This window comes from Lissotriton helveticus, chromosome 9 (assembly GCF_964261635.1).
Source record: "Lissotriton helveticus chromosome 9, aLisHel1.1, whole genome shotgun sequence".
Taxonomy (NCBI): domain Eukaryota; kingdom Metazoa; phylum Chordata; class Amphibia; order Caudata; family Salamandridae; genus Lissotriton; species Lissotriton helveticus.
The window spans coordinates 737,718,279-737,740,107 of NC_136070.1; the positions used below are offsets into that span (position 1 = coordinate 737,718,279).

Sequence of the window (21,829 nt, forward strand, 5' to 3'; positions counted from 1 at the left end):
ATCTAAGAATCTCAGGGACCAAGCATATCCAGAGTCCTCCCCGGGGTATTTGCACAACGGTCCTCCACCCCTAGGCCGCCAGCTATGCTACCTTGACAGGAACAGTGTCATGCAGTTTTTGATTTTTTTAACTTGCAACAACATTTTCATGTGTGACACAGGATCAAAATGAAATGAAGAAATGTATCTTTTCTCGGGGCATTTATGACTCTCAATTTTTAGTTTAGTAAGAATGAGGCTCTGCTCTCCGTACAGAAGAATTTCTCCACACTCGTTGCATTTCATGTGCACCTTTGCAAGATATGGTCTCAAGTCCATCACAGCACTCGATGGAGATACAGGTCGTCCACCAGAAGATGTGCTGGCCACCTCTGATGGTAATAGCGTGGCCAGGGCTCTTGTCGATGCCTGTGCAAATTCCACAGGGTGCACTTGTTTGACATGCCGCACCATGGTATGTATGGAAAAGGAATATTTTTTTCTTGGATTTCCTCTTGAGAGAACCGAATTGCATATCGTGCAGGTAACTTGTGACGCATTCACTATCTTTTGTTCTTCAGGATGAGTGAAAAATTGCCAAATAAAAGATTCCTTTTTTCTTTTTAAAGGTAGTCGCTCATTTCCTTCAGATTCGGAAGATGAATGCGGGGCGGCAGCCATTTCAGCAAAGTCTTCCGAAGGGTGTTGAACGTCGTTCTCTTTTGAGAGTAGAAAAGATAGTGAGAGAAGTGGGTGGAGTGCTCCTTGTAAATTGCAGAATAGAAACTACTAAGAACCAATTGGAAGTGTTGTTTTCAAGTCACATGACTTCACATGCGCGTCTCAGGACGTGTACGCGGTGATAGTATCTGGTCACGTACGCCATTTGCAAGTAGCGGTCTAATTCAGCGAAGTTTCAAAACGTGAAAAGGAGTAAATCCAAACATATCCGGATTTAATATATCTTCTGAGCTCGATTCAAGCATACAATTGTTAAAGTATAAAACCTTTTATATATTTTTTTAAAATACCAAGGTGTGTACATTCGGTCACATACGAAAGTTTAAAAAGACATTCGGCTCCATTTAATGAAAATTTTCATAATATTAAAAAAGAAGCCTAGGTTTAGTCTCTTTGACGTATTATAAGTTCTTTGATGGGTCTATGAAGAAATTCAATAAGTTCAGATTGCAAAGTTTTCACAAAATATATAGGCGGGTGCGCGCAGTCGGTCGCGCACGAAAGCCTGGAAATGCGCTATCCATTTTATTGAGAACTGTTGCCGAGAGTGCGCACACCGGGTCGTGCATGAAAGTTTAGAAAGGCTATTTTTATTTACAGGCAAATTTTAATGCGTTAAAAAAAAAGGCAGACTTTCTAATTCTGTATCGCTTTACAAGGAGTCTCTATGCAACTTGAACAGTGAAGAAAACGGCTTGTTTCTGAAAAAAATATTGCCAGAACTTTATTGACAAAAGTATAGGTTGTATACACGAGATATTTCTGAATTAGCATTTTAAAAACCTATGAAATTCACTGAAAAAACCATAGGTTTTACACACGTTATAGTTAGGAAGTAGCATTTACAAAACCTATTAAATTCACTGAAAAAACCATAGGTTTGACACCAGTTATAGTTAGCTGGAAATTTTACTGATATAAAACCAATGAAATTCCACGTTATAGTTAGTTGGACTCACTATAACTTGCGCGTGTAATGCACTGCTGATGACATCACATATTACATCACTCATGACATCACTGATGACACCATCCTTGTGACACAGTGACAGACCTCCTTTCACTGTAATCTAACCCTTGAAACGCATATTCAAAAATAGAAACTAAAATTTTCAAAAAAATGGAGATACCATACCAGTTACAACAACCAATTCAATAATTCCACCATCTATATACACATGCACTAATTCACCAACAGTTCTATATAGTCACTCAGACATATATTCACTAATCATATGTAGTGATACACCTACACATCCTGTTACACACCGACAGTCATCCAAAAGTTATTCACACACATACTCACACATGCAAATAAACTATTGAACATCCATTTATTTGCATAAACAGCTATACACACACTACCACTTTACTTCTAAGGAAACTTACACATACTTACTCTCTTAAAAATCACTTATAGAAACACATACTAATTTAAACAGGAACTCTTACAATCCCTCACTCTCACATATACTCACTTATATACATCAATATTTACATATACTAGATTAAAACATATGTAATTACTGATAAAGACACTAATAAGACAGTCATTCACTCACTAACACAGACATATACACACTCATCCACCCATACAGTCCTGCACATATGCTGTCTTCAAAACACATACAAACAGAGACTCAGTCATTCTTGCATCTATGTACTAAGTAATACTCCCACCAAAGCATGCAGACACTCATACTGAAACTAAGAAAAACATCTAATCACCTATATACATACACATGTACCTACTCATCAACCCATGCAGCCACTTATACACAAAGTGAAACACTAATACATATATTTAAATATTTAAGCATTACTCACTAATATATGTATTCACTAAGATATTCAATAATATATACATATATAACACATATTTATTTTTCAGAAAGACACACATTCACTGGATGGTGTCATCAGTGATGTCATGAGTGATGTAATATGTGACGTCATCAGCAGTGCATTACACGCGCAAGTTATAGTGAGTCCAACTAACTATAACGTGGAATTTCATTGGTTTTATATCAGTAAAATTTCCAGCTAACTATAACTGGTGTCAAACCTATGGTTTTTTCAGTGAATTTCATAGGTTTTGTAAATGCTACTTCCTAACTATAACGTGTGTAAAACCTATGGTTTTTTCAGTGAATATATATATATATATATCTCACTGTATTTTATGAGAACCTCTTTCAGTTTCAAATCATGATAATAAAATCTTTTAATCTTGAGCAGCCGTCTGAAGCATGGTGACTGCTCAACAAACTGTCAGTGCCTTCAGAGGAGCAGCCATGACTTGTCTAAATGCACAGACCTCCCCACTAGGCACTTCTAAATATGGAGCCCTTGTGCCCAGCGGGCCACTACCTAACCCTAAATGATGGCATAAGTCTCCAAAAAGGTCCTGAAGCATAAATAACTATGGTACAGCACTTCAAGATAGAATCTCTATCTTCATATCATCTTTCCAAATCCCCCATTTGTTTCCCAGCTAAGTATGCACTACACAATATCTCAACACTTACATATACGCAGAAACATCCAGGGCTGTGTTGGACATTACGAAATCATGAAGACACAGTATAAACTAACAAATACATATCCGTTAGTTTTAAACACGTCCAATTTGCTAGTCTTTAACTAAAACAAGAGTTCTCCCTGATGTTCTAATGGAATTTTCGACATTGTCATTTTTTTCATCCAGAAGTAAGCATATCAGAGGGGCATGGTTACCCTGAAATTCATTCTATTCTAGAGATATGCTATTTGTCGGTAGGTTTTCATAGTGTTTGCAAAATCCCTGGTGCACTGCTCACCGCTGGAGGAGAGCGTAATAAGGTTTTCAGAAACATCCCTGCCATATTAACCTGTATGGTGCATCTTTCTTCTAATAATTAAACATATCTACAGGCCTAGAAATAAATACAACCCTAGTGATAAAATGACAAGGGCACTACTAGACATTATGTAATTTCTGTGTCAAAATTAAGTTGACATAATGAGGCCTTGAAAGAATTAATAATTCTGTTTATAATGACACTTCCAGAAGATTCCATTCCCAGTAATTTAAGGATGCGGTAGAACACGTTTCTATTCTCTCTCATCACTTTAGCATATCTAGATGTTCAGAATAATACTTACTAGCTTTAACCCCTCGTGCATGTAGGTGTCACCAGCTGGCTTCACTTTGCTTAAGTCGTCAAGGCCTTTTGTGATTTGTGCTCTAGGAAGGTTAAAAATACAAGTTATGCTGATTATTAAAGGATCATCAATACAAAGTCAGAAGTCGCCAGTTTTTTCCAAATATAGGAATACAGAGAGTTGGTGACAGTTGCCCTTTTTTGCAATCTCACTTGGGGCCGATTTAGAGCTTGAAGGGCAGTCTCCCCATCTGTTAGGGTCGAGGAGGACATTTCAGACGTCACCCTGACGGACGGTGATCGCTGCCTTCAGAGGAACGGCCTTAAAGGTGGTTCCTCTGAAGACTTTAAAGGTTATTTACGGCCTCCATCTTACAGACGGCGGCCGTGGACCAAACATTTTTGTTTTTTTCCAAAAACAAACCCAAAAACAGAAGTTTGTTTTTGAAAAACAAAACCCATTAATCTCCACACCCTGGAAATTCACCCCCAGGGCATGGGAGGGGTCGTTTTTCAGTTTTTTTGTCCAGCCCTGCCAGTTTTTTTCTGATCATGATGGATAGAAGAAAAAACAAGCATTTGCAATGCAATAGGTCTCGCAGTATTTAAGTTAGAGCTTTTGGTATTGCTTTTGATATTGTTTTTCACAATATAAGTAGTACTCCTACCAATGCTGTGAGAGTGACACCAATACAGATTAGATACTGTACCAATACTATAGGAATGACACCCATAAAGGACAGGCACTGCACAAGTTCAATGGGAGTGACACTTACAGAGAACAGAAAGTGTACCAATGCAATGAGAGTGACACTCATAAAAAATAGGCACTGTACCAATGATATGATAGTGACACCCATAGGGAACAGGCAGTGCACTAGTGCAATGGGAATGACACCCATAGAGAACAGGTGCTGCACTAATGCTCTGATAGTGACACCCATAGAGAATACACACTGTACCAATGCTATAGGAATGACACCCATAGAGAACAGGCACTGCACCAGTACAATGGGAGTGATACCCATAGAGAACAGGTGCTACACCAATGCTATGATAGTGACACCGATAGAGAATACGCACTCAATGCTATGATATTGACACCCATCGAGAATATGCATTGCATTAATGCTATAGGAATGACACCCATATAGAACAGGCACTGCACCAGTACAATGGGAGTGATACCCATACAAAACAGGCAATGTACTAATGCTATAATAGAGACATTCATAGAGAACAGGCAGTGCACTAGTGCAATGGGAATGACATACATAGAGAATAGGCACTGCACCAATGCTATGATAGTGACACCCTTGAGCATAAATGCAAACAACGCCCGTAAAACTTTTCAGGTCCGCCGATTACCTTTACAAATAAATTGCGCCTACATAAATATGCTGGCGACATTTCTTGAAGTAAAAGTTCTCTGCTGAAGTCCTCATTACATTTCATCAACAAGACGTTAGCGAAAACGAAACTTTCCGTGGGGCGGGACTTCCGGCTTCGGAAGCCCGTGCACGCGCCCACGGAGAGAAGCAGTGCTGGTGACGCGGGGCTCCCATGCCCTAGAGAGAGCCCCGCAGTGGCGGCTGAAGTCTGGAGTGGCGGTAAGTGGGCAGGCGGGGGGGGCTCGGTTCACTTGTGTGTGTGTGTGTGTGTGTGCGCGCATGTGTGTGGCGTGTGTGTTTGCGACGGCGGGGGTGGGTTCTCTGTATGTGTGGGTGCGTGCGTGCGTGCATGGGCGCTCGTGTGTGTGTGTGTGTCACTGTGTATACGCATGCGTGTGTGGTGTTGGAGCTTCCCAGGAGACAGCAGCTGAGCGCGTTCGCGAGCGCGTGGCCCGCTCAAATCGCCTCCTTGAAGAGGCAATGCGCGCGGCCAGGTGCTGTCTCCTGGGAAGCAGACCCAGCGAAAATAGATCTCTGGCGGACACAGCGCTTACGCGCTGTTAAACGCTACGAGACCTAAAAACAGACCCTCTGGTCTGAATATGGCAGGCGGTCTGATATCCTTACCTGGAAGAGCCCAACTCTGTCAGAGAAAGTTGATGTCAGAAAGGCTGCAGACTGCCAGACGATAAATAGAGCGGGTGGGCAGAGATTTTGGTGGTCTGCCATGTTTATGGTGGAGTTCCCTGTCCCCCAACCTCTGAACCGGGCCCTTAGGTAAAGTGCTAGTATTGCATTTGCACAATCGTTACAGCCGATATTGGCATCAGTCCAGGTTTCTAGTGCAACCTATTGTTACTTGTGCTTCAGCCCATACAAACAGAAACAATCGTTCTTAATTTGTGTATTGCTTTTCTTATTAACCGCACCCCATTGCCACAGGTTGAACTAAAATGTACAAATTGCAAACCTACCTAAATGTAAATGATTTCAACAGCTTTAGTGAACAGTCCTATTTCAATCAAACTATGCTCTTAATGACCATACCATTAGTATGGATGTACGACATTACAACGCATGCTTTTACATCGCATGCTTTTACAACGCGAGTTTTACAACGCATGCCATTACAACGCATAGTGCTTTGGGGCGCTGGATAGTGAATTATTTAATTTACTATTCCAACTCCAGTCCCCGTGGATAGTAGGGAAGGTGTTGGATAGTAAACTAAATATATTCCCTATCCTAGAGCGCCCCCCAGCGCAATGCGTTGTAATGGTTTGCGTTGTAAAAGCTGCGATGTAAAAGCACTGCGTGGTAAAAGTTGTGTTGTAAGTGATGTTCCCCATTAGTATTTAAGATATAATCCAGTTACGATTAAATTCAGACACGTAAGGACATGTTATGCTTTACATTTACCAATGTCAATATATTCACCACAGGGTGATTTGAAGATCAGGGAATACAGAAACTCCCCTTCTGATCACGAGTATGTCTAATTATCACCATGCTGACCATTCAAATACAATAGTAGGCTGTCTCTTGAAGATGTAATCAGAAGCTATTGTCAATTTTGCTAACACTGTCCCCCGGTCAGGGAACATGGCGGCCAGCTAGTTCGCCAGTCGCGGGTCGTTTGCCCTCAAGCCTTTTCTATGCGGTTTTGATTCTGTTCTGATGCTGGAATCCCTGAATTTTCCCTAAAACAGTTTTGTGCCTACCAGTCTTGTCGCTCTGTCACCTCTGCCTTCTGTCCCCTTTGTGAGGCTGCATCTCCATTTGCCGCGAGTGCGAGTGCAGTGTTCGGAGCCGCATTGGGTCTGTGCTGAGACTCCCAGGCTGCCGCTGGAGCTCCTGTGCCGCTCTGAGTGACCCTGCCCAATTCCGGGTGATTTTAGGTGATTCTGGAGTGAAGGGACCCGAAGTGGAAGTGCGACAATCAGGGCGATGTCTCCTCTTTACCGCGACCTAGGGGGTGCGCGGTGGAGACGACACGAGGTCAGAGACGCTGCCTCTATGCAATGCGGTAATGGGGCAGGGTTTTTTCATTGAATCTTATTGAAGCCTTGGGTTGGTGAAATCCTGGATGCGTGGCGATTCCCTTTATCCATTGTTTAGGGCAGCGGGGGCACTTGCTGAGTGCCACCGTGCCTGGTGCCTGCCTTATGTTCAGCTGTCTAATTCCTGCCTGAACTATCGTAGAAACAGCAAATGTGGTGCAATCCACCTCGAAACAAAGCCTCCCATTATCCATGTCAGGCGCCAATCGCAGCTGGATTTAGGCATTAAGGTTGGGTCTAGAGCTGTGTTAGAAGAAACCTGTCTAGCAGAGCGTCTGGTGACATGTTGTGATAAAACACTCAAATCAACTAAAGTATTTACGGTACCTAAGTTAAGGAATGAGACCGCCCCTTGCTCTATGGAGTTAGCCACACAGCAATCTTGACAATCTGGACAGCTTGAAAAAAGAGGGGATCAGCATATCGAGGGGGGCCCATCAAAATCAAATAAACCAGAGGTTCTTCTAGGCAAAAGGTATAAATTGAGATCACGAGCTCTGGTAGGAGGAGAGACTTTTGTACAACAACCTGAAAAATTGCGCCAAGTCGTGGATACCTCAGTAACAAATCATAAACATAGGAAACCGCTTAACAAATCTGGGAAATCCACTCCTGTGAAGAGTTGGAAGAATAATCAAGTCCCTATTAAAGTAACTCTCTCACTTAGGTCATACTTCATGGCTAATCCTCAGGGTGTTGGGAGAACCGCCAAACAAGTTGCATCAAATGAGTCTCAGGAGTTAAATATTGATATTCCTCTTTCTAATCAATTCTCTCCATTAAGTGAGACCACAATGACCTCTAGGGCAGGGAGTGGCAGCCAAGCTGAATCTGATGAGCCATGTGATACGTCCCAATCCCAGAAACACAAAGTTCGGACACATTACATGGGATGTTAAGGCAGCTATCAGGGTTCGTTTCTCTACTTCTGAAACTAATCAGAAGAAAATTCAAGATACCTGCACCAGCCTAGAGGAAAATCTGTCGGCACTGATGCACCGGATGGAAGCCCTTGAGAATAAAGTGGGGAACTGGGTGTAGAGGTTAATGGTAATACCCAAGAAGTGCACAGATTGAAAGACAATGAACGAGATTTAACAGAAAGACTGGAAACGCTTGAAAATATTTCAAGAACAAACAACATTAGGATCTTAGAATTGAAAGAAGGATTGGAAGGTGATAATTTAAAAGCATATGTTATTGATATTTTAGTTAAAGCCTTCCCCCAGATTGCTGCAGCCCATGTTTGGGAAACTGAGATCCAGAGAATCCACAGGGACCCTTTTAAGTTGAAGCCTGCTCACAAAAAAAACAGGAAAAACCTAGTTTACATTCAGTCCTATCTTCTTATGGAGCAACTACTGGGGGCAGCTCTTAAACTGAAGTCTATCCAGATTCAGGATGCCTCCTTTAGAATACGGTCTGATATCTCCAGAGTTACAGAGGATAGAAGAAGGGAATTGGGCAAGAGAATGGATGCACTAAGGGACCAGGGAGCACAAGTGCAGCTGAGATTCCCTGCCTTTCTAAATGTTGTATGGGCTAACAAGATGTTCAATTTTAGGTTTCCGGAGGAAGTAGACAGTTTTTTGGCACAAACTAAATCTAGCATATAGGCTTTAGTCTAAGGGGATTCAACACTTATTTTTTTTATTTTCTCTTCTTTTTTTAGGCCGAGGGCTTTGACCCGAAAGGCAATAGTTTATTGCCAATGAGTAGTCAGGGAGGGTTCCCGTGGTTTGGTGGTGGGGGGGGGATGGTGAAGGGTTTTCACAGTTGTTGGTGGGGAGCATTGGGGGGAAAAAAAGGCGTAACAACATTCTCATGTGACATAACAACCTCCAGTAGTCGTAGCAGAGGGTGGAGTCGGATAATGATGGGGGAGAGATCGGGTCAGGGAGGGAAACGGTATCTCGAATTCCTACGCTAGAATGTAAATGGTTTAAGGGTTAAAGGGAGACAGCACCTAATTCTGCAGTACCTAAAAACCAGTTCAGCTAAGATCCTTATGATCCAGGAGACCCATCTTTTACAATCAGAGTCTAAGGCATTATTTGGGAAAGTAAGGTAGGTAGACAAGGTTATAGCCACAGACCAGCAATGTTGCTCAAAAGGAGTTGCAGTCATACTTAAAGTGAATTTGGGTGTTGAGCTTATTAAGTCCCAGGTTGATGATAAAGGGCGTTGGGTTATTGCCGAAATCAAGTGTCAGGAGTCTAAATATACACTTGTTAGTTATTATGGGCCCAACGAGGATGATATAACCCCTATGAATAATCTATTTCTTGACCTGGCTGACTATGAGTCTCCTTTGATTTTGGGAGGAGATTTTAATGTGCTTTTAAATAACCAACTTTATAGGTCATCCCCTAGAACACAGATAGCAGTTCCGCGTGTCAAAGCTTATCTCTTGACTATATTACAAACTTCAATCTCTGTGATGTATGGCGGAAAAAAAAGGGAGAAAGTAACGAATGCTCTTTTTATAGCAAGAAGAATTCCCATTGCTCTAGAATTGACTATATGTTTATGGAACACTCAGATCTCGAAAAAGTCAGTTCAATTGGATACCTGCCCATATACTTATCTGACCATGGTGCCACAGCTCTTAATCTAGAACTCCCCCTAGCACTTACCCAGAGGAGATAGACTTTAAATAGGAGATTTCTTCTGCAACCCTCAACCCCTGTTTTTTTAAAATCTGAAACATCCAACTTTTTTCAGAATAATTTGGGGTCAGCCCCCTTACACGTGGTTTGGGAAACTTTCAAGGCCTGACTGAGAGGGACACTAAAAGGGGCGGTGGTGGGGTGGGTTAGGGCTGAGAGGAAATATCTTGCTGGTCTAGAACTACAGATATCAGGGGCAGAAGCAGATTTAAAGATCAGCGGTTCCCTCGGCACGGAAAACGAGAATCTAATAAAGAAAGTTGAGAAGTTGCAGTTGAAGTTCAGACTGAAGTCTGAAGAGGTCTTACTCCAAAAATGGGAGGCAAGTATAATGAGCGATTTGGAGCAGGGGGAGAACTGTGGCAAACTTCTTGCCATGAAGAGTAGGGTCGATAGATCTAATAGCTACATTACTAAGATTAAAGTAGGCGTACAAACCTTGGGAGATAAAGAGAATATAGAACAAGCATTTGCACAATTTTTTCAGGTGTTATATCAGGAAGACCTTCAGGTGGAGGAGGAACATATAGATAGGTGGCTCAAAGGGAAACAGCTCCCAAAACTAACTGAGGATAGTCAGAAAAGCCTCACCTGTAACTGGGAGCAAGATATTAACAGTATTAGATTCAGCCAAGAAAAGGAAAGCGGCAGGGCCGGATGCAATTCCGATTGCGGTTTACTTGATTTTGGGGTGATCCCTGTCTGGTTGAAAATGTACAATGAAATCTTGGATGGTACATCTCCCCTGCCCGACGACTCTTGGAACGATGCAGTTATTGCATTGATCCTAAAGCTCGGCAAGGATCCTACTCAGTGCTAGTCATATTGGCCGATTTCGTTACTAAATGCTGACTATAAGGTCTTTGCTAGAATCTTGAATAATCAGCTTTGTAAGATCAGAGGGCCAATAATTCATGAGGACCAAAAGGTTTCTTGCCGGGACGGCAGATGTCGAACCCGATACATACTTTAATTGGGGCGGTTGATTTGGCTTCATCTCAGGACTTTCCTCTTTCAATCATCACAGTCGACGCAGCTAAAGTCTTTGATCGTGTGAACTGGCACTTCTTGGATAGGACCGTGAAGATCTATGGCTTCGTCGACGGTTTCAGGGAGGTTTCTTAAAAAAATATACAAGTCCCACCGGGCGTGGATTTTGGTTAACGGTGGCCTTTCCCCTGTGGTCAAAATAGGGCGCAGCACTAGGCAGGGTTGTCAGTTGTCCCCCATTTTGTTTGATTTGTATATAGAACCATTAGCCCAGAGTTTAAGACTAAACTAGACGATCGCTTCTTTTCAAATAAATGGGTTTGTGAGGAAATTAGCGCTATATACCGATGATTTGATCTTATTATCCTCTAATGTTAATTTTACCCTCCCGGAGCTTCTTGCGGAAGCTCAGACTTTTGGGCAATTGTTGGGCTATGAAATAAATAATGACAAAACTGAGATCATGGCATGGAATATCATAGATCAGGAGGGGATCTTTGCTAAGGAGATCAGATATTTGGGAATTATAATAATGCAGGACCTTATTCAAATCCCTACAGTCAATCTAGTTAGAGTCTCAAAAGAGGTTAACCTCTTATTAAAAAGATGGCAGAAAATCCCACTCTCCCATTATGGACGGGTTAACCTGATCAAGATGTGTGTTCTCCCGAAATACACCTATCTGTTTAATAATATCCCCCTAGAGTTTGCGAGTCTTAAAATCCAGGGTAAGATATCCTCTTTTATTTGGGCAGGCAAAGGGATTAGACTGTCCTGGAAAAAACATAGGTGCAAATTATTACGAGGGGCCATGGGCCTACCAGATCTTCAGTTGTATTGTTGGGCCAACTAAAAAATTGTAGGGTGCTGCTGCTCACTCCATATGATTAATTGATAGGTGGTATGTTTAAAGCTATGATAGTGGGCATAGTGGAGCAAGGTTTTATGTATACATTTGGCTCTCCTAATTTTTTTTTTTTTTTTTTTTTTTTTAAGTTCAAAAACCTTTATTTGAGCAGGCATAGAAAAATACAAGAATGGGCCTACAACCTCACGGGCTGGCCGCTAACAATAAGGCACCAGGCACGAATCAGAAGCGTACACCCGTGGTCAGGCACAAATCCAGCACCACGCATTACTCCCAACATGTCACAGAGCAAATTGAATTTTTATTTTATACAAAAAGAAAAACAAACACTAAAAAGGCGAATGCACGGTAGTCAAGGTCAGCCCAAAGAACGGAGGGGATGGTAAACAATCAGGAGAACCTACCAAGAGCCCTGAGGCTCCGACAAAGTCGGTGGGGGGGGGGGGGGGATGGGGGGGGGGAAACAGCGGGGAGAATCGGAAATTCAAAAAAAAAACAGTATGAAAGGGTTCCGGGAACGCTCGCCTAGGGAGAGAGGACAACATCAGTAGTGCCTACAAGGGGAGGTGTACAGATATTCCCACGATATTCATTCCACTGGCCCCAAATCTTCGTCCACGCCCCGGGTCTGCCCCTGGCCACATAAACAGTCTTCTCACGAAACATGGACCAATCCATGTTGTCCTCCCATTTCGAGACCTCAGGGGGCCTGGATGCGCCCCAGAGTTGCGCAATATCCCGTTTCGCGACCATGTAACCCAAAGTAGCCCATCTGGTCTGGGCCACAGAGTAGTCAGTGGGCTCCCACACATTCAACAGACATCGTCGAGGCTCCGGCCGCAGGGCAACACCAGTCACAGCAGTCATTACCTCAAGCACAGCAGTCCAGTAAGCCACCACAACCGGGCACTCCCAAAGAATGTGTAAAAAAGTAGCACTCAACCCACAACCACGCTTACATAACCCATCCAGGGAAAAGCCCATCGTTACCAGACGCGGACCAGTGACATACACTCGATGAAGGATTTTAAGTTGAACCAAACGGAGACGGGCAGGAATGGCTACCTCCTTGGGAGAAGAGAGCGCCGATTGCCAATCCTCGTCGTCCAGTTCCAACCCATCACCGACCCAAGCCTCCCTAAGTCGAACCAATAAGTCAGCCCTATTATTGATCAGCTTCTTATAGATCAGGGAAATAGTGCTATCAGGCAGGTGCCCATCCAGGACACGATCCTCAAGGGGGGAAGACTCGGGCAGGGCCTCATCAGGAGGCAAAACTGAGGTGAGGGCGTGCCGGACCTGCAGATAACGAAAAAATTCCCTACCACTCAAACCGTATTCCTCCTGGAGGGCCTGGAACGACTTCACACTATCGTTCGAACATACATCACCCACCTTACATATACCAATCATATCCCAGCGGTCGAAGCCCTTAGTAGACCAGAGACACCCCAAACGTTCCGAGGCATAAAGCGGCGTCGCCAGCGTCATTCGATCCTCCCATCCCAAACTCACATTCGCGGCTCGCCACACAGTTACTGCAATCCTGGACGGGCCCACGAGATGGCGCCCGGCTGATCGAGAATAAAGCGCTCTAGTAAAGTCCCCACCCGGCAGCTGGAGTCTATCCATCTCGAATGCAGGATTTCGACCCGGTGAAAACATCACGTGATTAATAGCAGACAGCTGGGAAGCCCAATAATATTGCTTGATATCGGGGAGCGCCATGCCCCCGTCGTACCAAGGGATGGTGAGTTTCGCGGGGGCAATACGAGGACGCCCGTCCCAAATCAATTGCCTTTGAAGACTCTCGATCTCTCGGAAATAGGTCTTGGGGATAGCGTCATAGGAGTTCTGGAGCGCGTAGAGGAACCGCGGCAAGGACATCATTTTAAACAGGGCCGCCCTGCCCAGAGGAGACAAAGGAAGCTTCCGCCAACGGGCCACGTCCAGTCGCAATCTAAGCAACGGGGGGAGGAGATTACGCTCAAATCGGAGCGAGGAGTCCAACGTAATAAAAATCCCTAAATATTTGAAGCCAGACTGGACCACCTGGATAGGAAGTCTGCTCGGCAGTGGGGGTAAAACACCCGAAAGAACATACACGCAGGACTTGGCCCAGTTAATAACGAGGCCCGAGTTGGCACCAAACGAAGTGAGAACGTCAAATAAAACTGTAAGAGATTTAAGCGGGGAGGTGAGATATAAAAGAATGTCGTCCGCGTAAAGCGAAACGCGGTCCTCAAAATTCGGAGACCAGCGAATCACCTTGAGCGAAGGCTCCCAACGAAGCCAAGCAGCCAATGGTTCCAAGGCGAGTGCAAAAAGCAACGGAGACAAGGGGCATCCCTGGCGGGTACCCCTCCCAAGGGTGAAAGGGGCCGAAACTCTACCATTTACCACTACTTGTGCCAGAGGTTCCGTATATAATAACTTGATCCAACCAATAAACTCGGGCCCGAGACCAAATTTCTCAAGGGCCGCCCAAAGATAAGGCCACTCCACAGTGTCAAAAGCCATTGAGGCATCCAACGATGCCAAAATGGCCGGCTCCGTCAGAAGCCCCGCCCTCGCAATCGCGCCGTGGAGACGACGTAGGTTCAGAGCCGTGTTGCGATGCGGGATAAATCCGGATTGATCTGGATGGACCAAGTCACTAATGACCGTCAGGAGGCGGGACGCCAGGAATTTTTTTTTTTAAAAGTCCATCAGAAGATGCTGCGTATGGCGGCCAAATTATGGTCGGACTGTCGAGATAGTCTCGGACTTTCTAATTATAGTGAATGGGCCCCAGTGTTGGAGTCTCCCGGTACACCGGAATGTCTTTTCGAAAAAAATTAACACTGTCCACCTGTTTTCAATCAGGATACGTCCCTTTAACCACATTGTCCCACAGTACTACACAATCTGCTTCTGATCAGCCAAGGAAGTCTGAATTCAAAGGGGACTTTGGACGAGGGAATTTAGTTTTCCATGCCATCATTATGATCCTTTTCGGTGATAGTAATGCTAGGTGAATACACTTCAGAGTTTTCTCAGCTTTTTTAGTCAATGTAAAGTAAACCAAAAGACACCACTCCGGTCCAAGCAGGTTAGCCGTGTTTGTGAATTGAGAGATAGATGGTCAGAGTGACCACTCAGCAGTATTCCTATAGCCGCGTGCAAGCCTGCACTGCTCTGGTTTCACTCTTACCTCTGGGACAGAAGACAGGCTGTTTCCCTCCCCCCATTCCAATCCACCTTTGCACCAGTGCCCCAGGGAGTCCCCCAGGGCTCCTCCATCAGCCCCATCCTTTTTAATGTGTACCTCATCCCGCTAATTAAACTGATCCAATCCTTTGGGATCAAAACTATAAATTACGCTGATGACACACAGCTCATCCTCTCTTGGGAAGGTGAAGATGCCATTCCTTTCTCCACCTTCCACGACTGCCTAAGAGAGACGGCTGGATGGCTACACAGAAACTCCCTCCAGTTCAACTCCGCTAAAACGGAGGTCCTGTTTTGCTCAGGCACTAAGATACCCCGCCAGTTCCCGAATGAATTTTGGCCCCCAGAGTTCAGTGACAAACCTCTGCCAGTTCCCTCGGTTCGCAACCTGGGAGCCATGCTTAACAACAAATTAAGCATGGAGACCCAGGTGACGAAAACTGTGGGGATCTGCACAGCCCTGCTTTGCTCACTGCGGAAAATTATGCCTCTTCTCCCGGCACAAGCCAGGGCGTCGATAGTCAGGTGTACGATACTCAGTCGCCTCGACTATTGTAACGCCCTGCTCCTGGAGTCTCCAGTCACGCTGATGGATCGACTACAGCGAATTCAATCTGCCGCCGCCAAGCTGGCTCTTGGATGGGCGAGGAGGGCTTCGGCCACAGCAGCTCTGGCGGAGCTACACTGGCTTCCCTTAAAACAACGAGTGGCCTTCAAGTCCCTCTGCATTGTCTTTAAGGCTCTGCACGGACTTGGACCCAAACCTCTGCAAGCCCTGTTTCGGTGGTACACTCCTGCCAGAGACCTACGCTCATCCTCGGCCTGTCTGATAAAGGTACCCAGATTCTATAAAACCAGAACAGGGGGCAGGTCCTTCAGTGTTGCAGCGGCCAAGCTGTGGAACAGCCTGCCCACTGACATACGTCAGATCTCACAGCTTCTCCCATTTAGGAGACGTATCAAGACCTGGCTTTTCCCCCAATAAATGTTCGTCTGACTGTTCTCCCGGTTATCCGTTAACAGAGTACTCTCCAGCGCCAGGAAGCCTGCAAGGTATCAGTCGCGCTCTACAAATTCTCAAAAAAAAAAAAAAAAAAAGCCCACACCATATGTTAAATCCCATCAAGGGGACAGGTGCTTAGATGTGTGCCAAATATCCTATTAAGCTACTTCAGGGTCATATATAGATGGTGAAAGAAGTCAGACTGAATCATCTTAAAATAGGACACTGTGGGTTACTCTAGGTGCATATCCTACTCATATCTTCCATTCCCCATTAGAAAACACTTTCCCAGTATCCTCCTCCCAAACAAATGTTATTCAAGTGCTCTTGATAAATAGATGTTGTTGCTTTCCTCCACCTTTCATGTGTCATCATTGTGCACAGAGCATCATATGTCTCTGATTCTTTGGCACTGGTACCCCAAGTCAGTCTCACCACTCTGGTGATCTGCCTGTACAACAAAAAAAGCCCATTGGGATTTTGTTAACGTCCCTGATAACTTTGAATGTTTTCAATTGTTCATTCTCATACCGGTCACCCATTGTATCTAAGTGTCAGTCTCCCCAAGCAACAAGTAGACATCTTCCTATTGCAATGGGACCAACTGCAGAAATAATTATTGGTAAACTATGCTGATTGTCTAAACATGAAAATATATACCTGAGTGTATTCTCAGGTGATGGTACAAGAGGGAATTTACTTGCAATACGGATTATCTGGGTATGGGTGGAGCTAGCGAGATTAGTCCAGATGCAAGGTTGAAGTGTAGATTGTTGATTGGACCAAATTAATCTTTTGTTTTGGCTTGGTTGACTTTAACAGCTTTACAGTTGATGGAAAGATCCCAGTGGTATTGCTTCATAAATGTTAGGTGAGAGTTGGGGGCAGCTGCTTCTGCGCTGGGTGGTTGGTTCGTAAATCGTTAGTGAGTTGGAGAAAGTTGAATATAAGTGAGCGGACCATATCTGTGGTTTGCTTTGCCATGTTTGCGGTTTCTGGGTCAAATGCAAAAATATAACACAGAGTAGCATGCAAATGCTAAAATAAAGGAGCAATTGGAAAATATGATGCACGAGGCTCCTAGGCACTCAAAGAATCGCAGTGTGGTATCAAGCATGTGAGGTAGGTAAGGTCTGACATGTATGATAAGGCTACCTCACTGTCATTCCTCTCTTCGCCTTTTTATCTGGATTAGGCCTCACTGAAGGAGATTGTTGAGGTATAATTTGTGTTATCATTAAATCATATATCCTAGAGCTAAACAATGTGACTGTTAGATTAAGTTAGGAGTTCATGGGTGCGGTTTGGGAATAACCAACTGTTTATTAGTCCTGGGGCATGTGAAGGTCAACAGTGGTTTGAGGCTCGGCAAGAATAAAGATAGACAAGCCAGTGGATAGAAGTGGTATTGAATATTAGCGGGTGGAGTCAGAGTATTTGAGGGTTTGTGCACAGAACACTGCCCCATTCTTGGTTAGGGCCCCCTTATTGTTGCATTATCATTTGGGGTGTTTTACAGACTTCCTTCACTTTCCAAATCCTCATAAAGAATGAGATTGTCAATGCCTTCAATAAATTAGCCATTGGTTCCCATTTGGAATATGCCTTGGTTGTGTTCCAATAAATTCAATTTAATTCTTTGAGGTTAAGTCAAATTAAAGCTCTCCCTTTGAGATGGCTTTCTTTCTTCAGGAGGAATTCTCCTTATCTCCTGAAACCATGAACGAAATGTCACCTATTTAGCAACACACAATACGATAAACTGAAACACATTATTCGTAAAGGAGTCATTAAAAGTGAAAACATAATACAATCAAAACATAAAACAGGTAATCCCATCTTATTCGACTGCAAGACTTGTAGGGCCCTTCTCGTTGTTGAGAGAAATGACTGAGCTTGTGCACTCTTATTTAATCGAAACCAGACTAACGTAGCGAAGAAGTTTACCACATATGGAAACGGCATGAGAGAACTAGTGAGGTGTGCATTGTTCTCCACATAAGAGGTGACTCCAACTGAAACATGACGGACCCTATGAAGTCTAAATTAAGAATAATACCACAAAATCTTAGCATTCCGTTCTTGGCAAAGTTAAAGGCTGCGTGCACAGCAGTGTGGCCATGCATATTACAGCATATCTTGGTTGGCAAACTCTACCATGCTCATCTGTGTGATCTAACTTGCGACAATGCTGTGTATTGCAAATATTCTTGTGTCCTACCTTGCTGTCTAAAGTAAAGACGTCCTTATGGGCACCATGTTAGAATGGTGAGAATGGCTATCATATGTGTAATGGGAAAGTAACTAAAGGTGTACGTATGTTTTATCTAAACAAAAGAGGTTCCTACTTAAATGCATCAAAGGTGTTAATGAAAGTGATTGAGCATATAACTGCACTATATTGTTGCAGTCTGAAGTAAAGACATCCCTATGGGTGCCATGTTGGAATGGAGGGAACGGTATGATCTCTGATCTCTTACTGGAACACAACTAAATGTGTAAGCGTGTGTTGACTACATGACTGAGTATCCGATTTAACGGAATCAACTGTACGGGACGTCACGGCCAAGGTGACAGGCGGATCAGTTGCATAGTAGTGACCTCCAGCCTGCTGCCCCATCAGCATTAATCCTGAATCCGGGTGACCACGGATGCCTCCTCAGCTGGCACATAAGATGGGAGGTGGTGCTGCAGCAATGCTTTCCCATTCACTGGTGTTGCAGGGAGCATCAGAGCAGTGACTGGTGCAGCCTAGCTCTCCTTGTGAGGGGGCGAGGTACCACTGTACAGGGACGGCAGCACCCAGAGGCTATGTGGGGCTCACTGAGTGGAGCTTTGGGGGCCCACACAAAATGATGTCAAATGTCTGCCCCATGGATAATTCGGTGGAGTACTGCTGGATGGGGTGCCTGTGGTGTACCTAGTCCTGTGACAGACTGCTGCACTTACTATACAGGAGCCAGGGATACCCAGCGGAAGTGTGGGTTGGAACATCTAAGCCACCACTACATCTGAAAGACAGAGAAGCAGTGCTGGAGTGCCTATCGCCATGACAGGTTAGGGTCATCAACCCTGCCTTCTCCTCCCCCTTTTTGTTGTTGAAGAACTGCAGGCGACGGCCCCTGGAATAATTCCTGTTGAACCTGGCCTTGGTTCTGGGGACTCCATTTGGGCTAAAGAGCAAGAGCCCTGGACCATATTGCCTTGGGACCGAGTGTTTTGTTTTCTTCTTCTAAAGTCCTGGGATCAGGCTTGAGCCGAAGTGGTCTGTAGGCTGCCCCTGCAGCATGGAAGTGAGCCGCTTTGATGAGGGATTGGAGTGTAGGGGTGAAGAGCCTAGATGGAGTGTGGCGGAGTGCAATTATTGACTTCCTCAGTGTTTGAGAGCTATTTCTTGAGTTCTGGTCTTGGGTCCTGCTTGGATCTGACATCCTGTTGTAGATTGGCCCTGTGACATAATAGGGGGCTTGGTCAGAGCCTTCCTGGCAGCAGACCTATCTGGAGAGCTGCCTCTGGAGGTAGTGAGGCCTGCACAATGGTGAGGTCTCATGGCCGCATGGTGGGAGGCCCCACTAGGTGATACCAGAGAATGCTAGTGATCACACAGAGACAGTGACCCTCCCCCCACAGTGCAAAAGACTTTTCAGGACCTTGTAGCAAACTTTGACATGCTTTTGCAGGCAGTATGGGATATCAAGTCTGTCTTCAAATCTAAACTGAATGTATTGGTGGTTGTTGTGAGTCTGCTGCACACAGATCACAAGAAGCTCAAAGAGAGTGTTGAGACAATTAAATCTGCACTGGTATCACTGAGGCCCTTACTCTCAGGTGTGAGTTCCAAACTTGGTACTCTGCAGGAGGAAGAGCTCTTTTTTTGGTGGAAAGCAGTCGATGCTAACGGTGGCTCACATTGTAATATTACCTGCGTTGTGGGCCTTCTGGCACCAGCAGAGGGCCCTTGCATGGATCTGTTTCTGGAGAAATTGCTGGCCTCGACAGTACTGGAAGGTAAAACGGCTGCTTTCTTTTCAGTGAAAAGGGCACATGGTTCCCATTCGACCCCTGCCACCAGCATCTCCACCAAAACCAGTGAAGGCCTGACTGTTTAAGTATAGAAACAGAGACCGCATCCTTTAGGTGGCAAGAAAGAAAGACACCTGGTTGGTGGAGAATAGCTGTGTTATCGTAATCCCAGAATACACAGCAGAAGTGCAGAAAATATGCAAATCTTGCTTGGAAATTAAGTCTAAACCCCAGCAGTTAAATATCCACTATGCCCTTATGTTCCCAGCTAAAATGAAAATCACGGATGGTAAGTTAGCAAGATTCTTAAGTTCTTGTCCCTCGAGGAGGCCTGGTCATGCTTGAAGACCAATGGTGTCACTATGCCACCCGATGCACAATCTGCGGGTGAAGGTTGGTTGACGCAGTGCAACAGACAACAGAGAGGCAGGAGTTTACGTAGCAGACCCACTAAGGAACAGGCTGTCAGGGAGAGAACGCTGGCAGTAGCTGAACTTTGAACTCCAGGCAAGTTCTTATAAGCACACCCTCTCTAGTGGCTCAGAAGTGCCGGAGGGCAGAGAGGACAAATTCACTTGTATGGGGGAGAGTTGGAATAGGTGACAATGGGGATAGGTGAAGGCGAGGGACAATGGTGTTGCTGAGGGGAAGGTCACAACTCTTGTTGGGGGAGCAGGTTGAATGCTGGGTAGCACTATTCAAAGATGTACCACAGCTCCTGTCAGGTTCCAAGTGTGAAATGTTGTTCATGTTTGTTTCACTATCGGCTGAGTGTCTTTTGACTGCATAGCCAATCAGTGGGAGTTAAGAACTGGTTTATGTTTATTCCATGACGGTGCACCATGCTCATAACCTGTAAGTTTGTTGGTTACTGGGGGGATTCTGAATGAGTGCCTATTCCCTGATCGTGGCCCTCTCATTAGAGTCCATTCCACGTTACCAACATGATGGAGACTGATAAATATGACTTTTGACCTGGAATGTGCAGGGTATGGCGTAGCATGTAAAAAAAATAGAATTCACTCTTACCTCAAGTGGAGTCACATACAGTTTGCATTCCTGCAAGAGACCCACCTCTCTGCTCGGGAGGTGACGAAGCAACATAAGAGATGAGCAAACCCTAATCGGGATTTGCAAGAGATGTGCTGGTTTTGATTGCACTAGGAGTACCCTTTACTGCTCATTGTTCTCAGGTATGAGGCGGGGGAGGGGTTGCGGAATGGCTACATTTTTGCTGGGGTGGGGACTTGAATTGTGTCCCTGATGCGGTGATGGATAGATCTACTCCTCCCATGCACACGAGGCAGCAGCCTCCAGACAAAAGTAACAATGGGCAGTGAATAACCAGATGTTGGAGCTGCGGTGCTTAAGGCACCCAGAGGACAAGGAATATTTGTTTTATTGTGGTCTACATGCCCTTCGTACCAGAATTGACTTATTTTATTGTAATGTGGAGGCCGGATCGAGGGTGGTGGACATAGAATATCTGAGATGTACATTGTCAGACTACAATTCCCTAAAGCTAGACCTCAGTTGTGGTTTACTAAGTCAGAGAGTTCCAACATGGCGGTTACCAGTAGAAGTATTGCAGGATCTTGGTTTCTGCTATGTGATGAGAGAGCATATAGATCACTACTTTTCTGAAAATGGAGATAATGTATCTGAACTCTCAATATAATGGGATGCCTTTAAGGAGGCCATAAGCGGTTAAGGTCTTAAAAAGACACATGGGGTGAAGAAGTCCTCATTGAG

The 21,829-nt window shown here is 44.6% G+C and overlaps 1 protein-coding gene across 1 annotated transcript in view; it reads right to left on the reverse strand.

Annotated features, from left to right (window-relative positions):
* The window catches only part of ANTXR2 (ANTXR cell adhesion molecule 2), a 552,370-nt gene that overhangs the window by 423,786 nt on the left and 106,755 nt on the right, over window positions 1-21,829 (reverse strand). Inside the window, exon 4 of the mRNA XM_078660866.1 lies at window positions 3,865-3,946. Coding sequence (XP_078516992.1) covers window positions 3,865-3,946 — 82 coding nt within the window. The remainder of the gene's footprint in view (window positions 1-3,864; window positions 3,947-21,829) is intronic.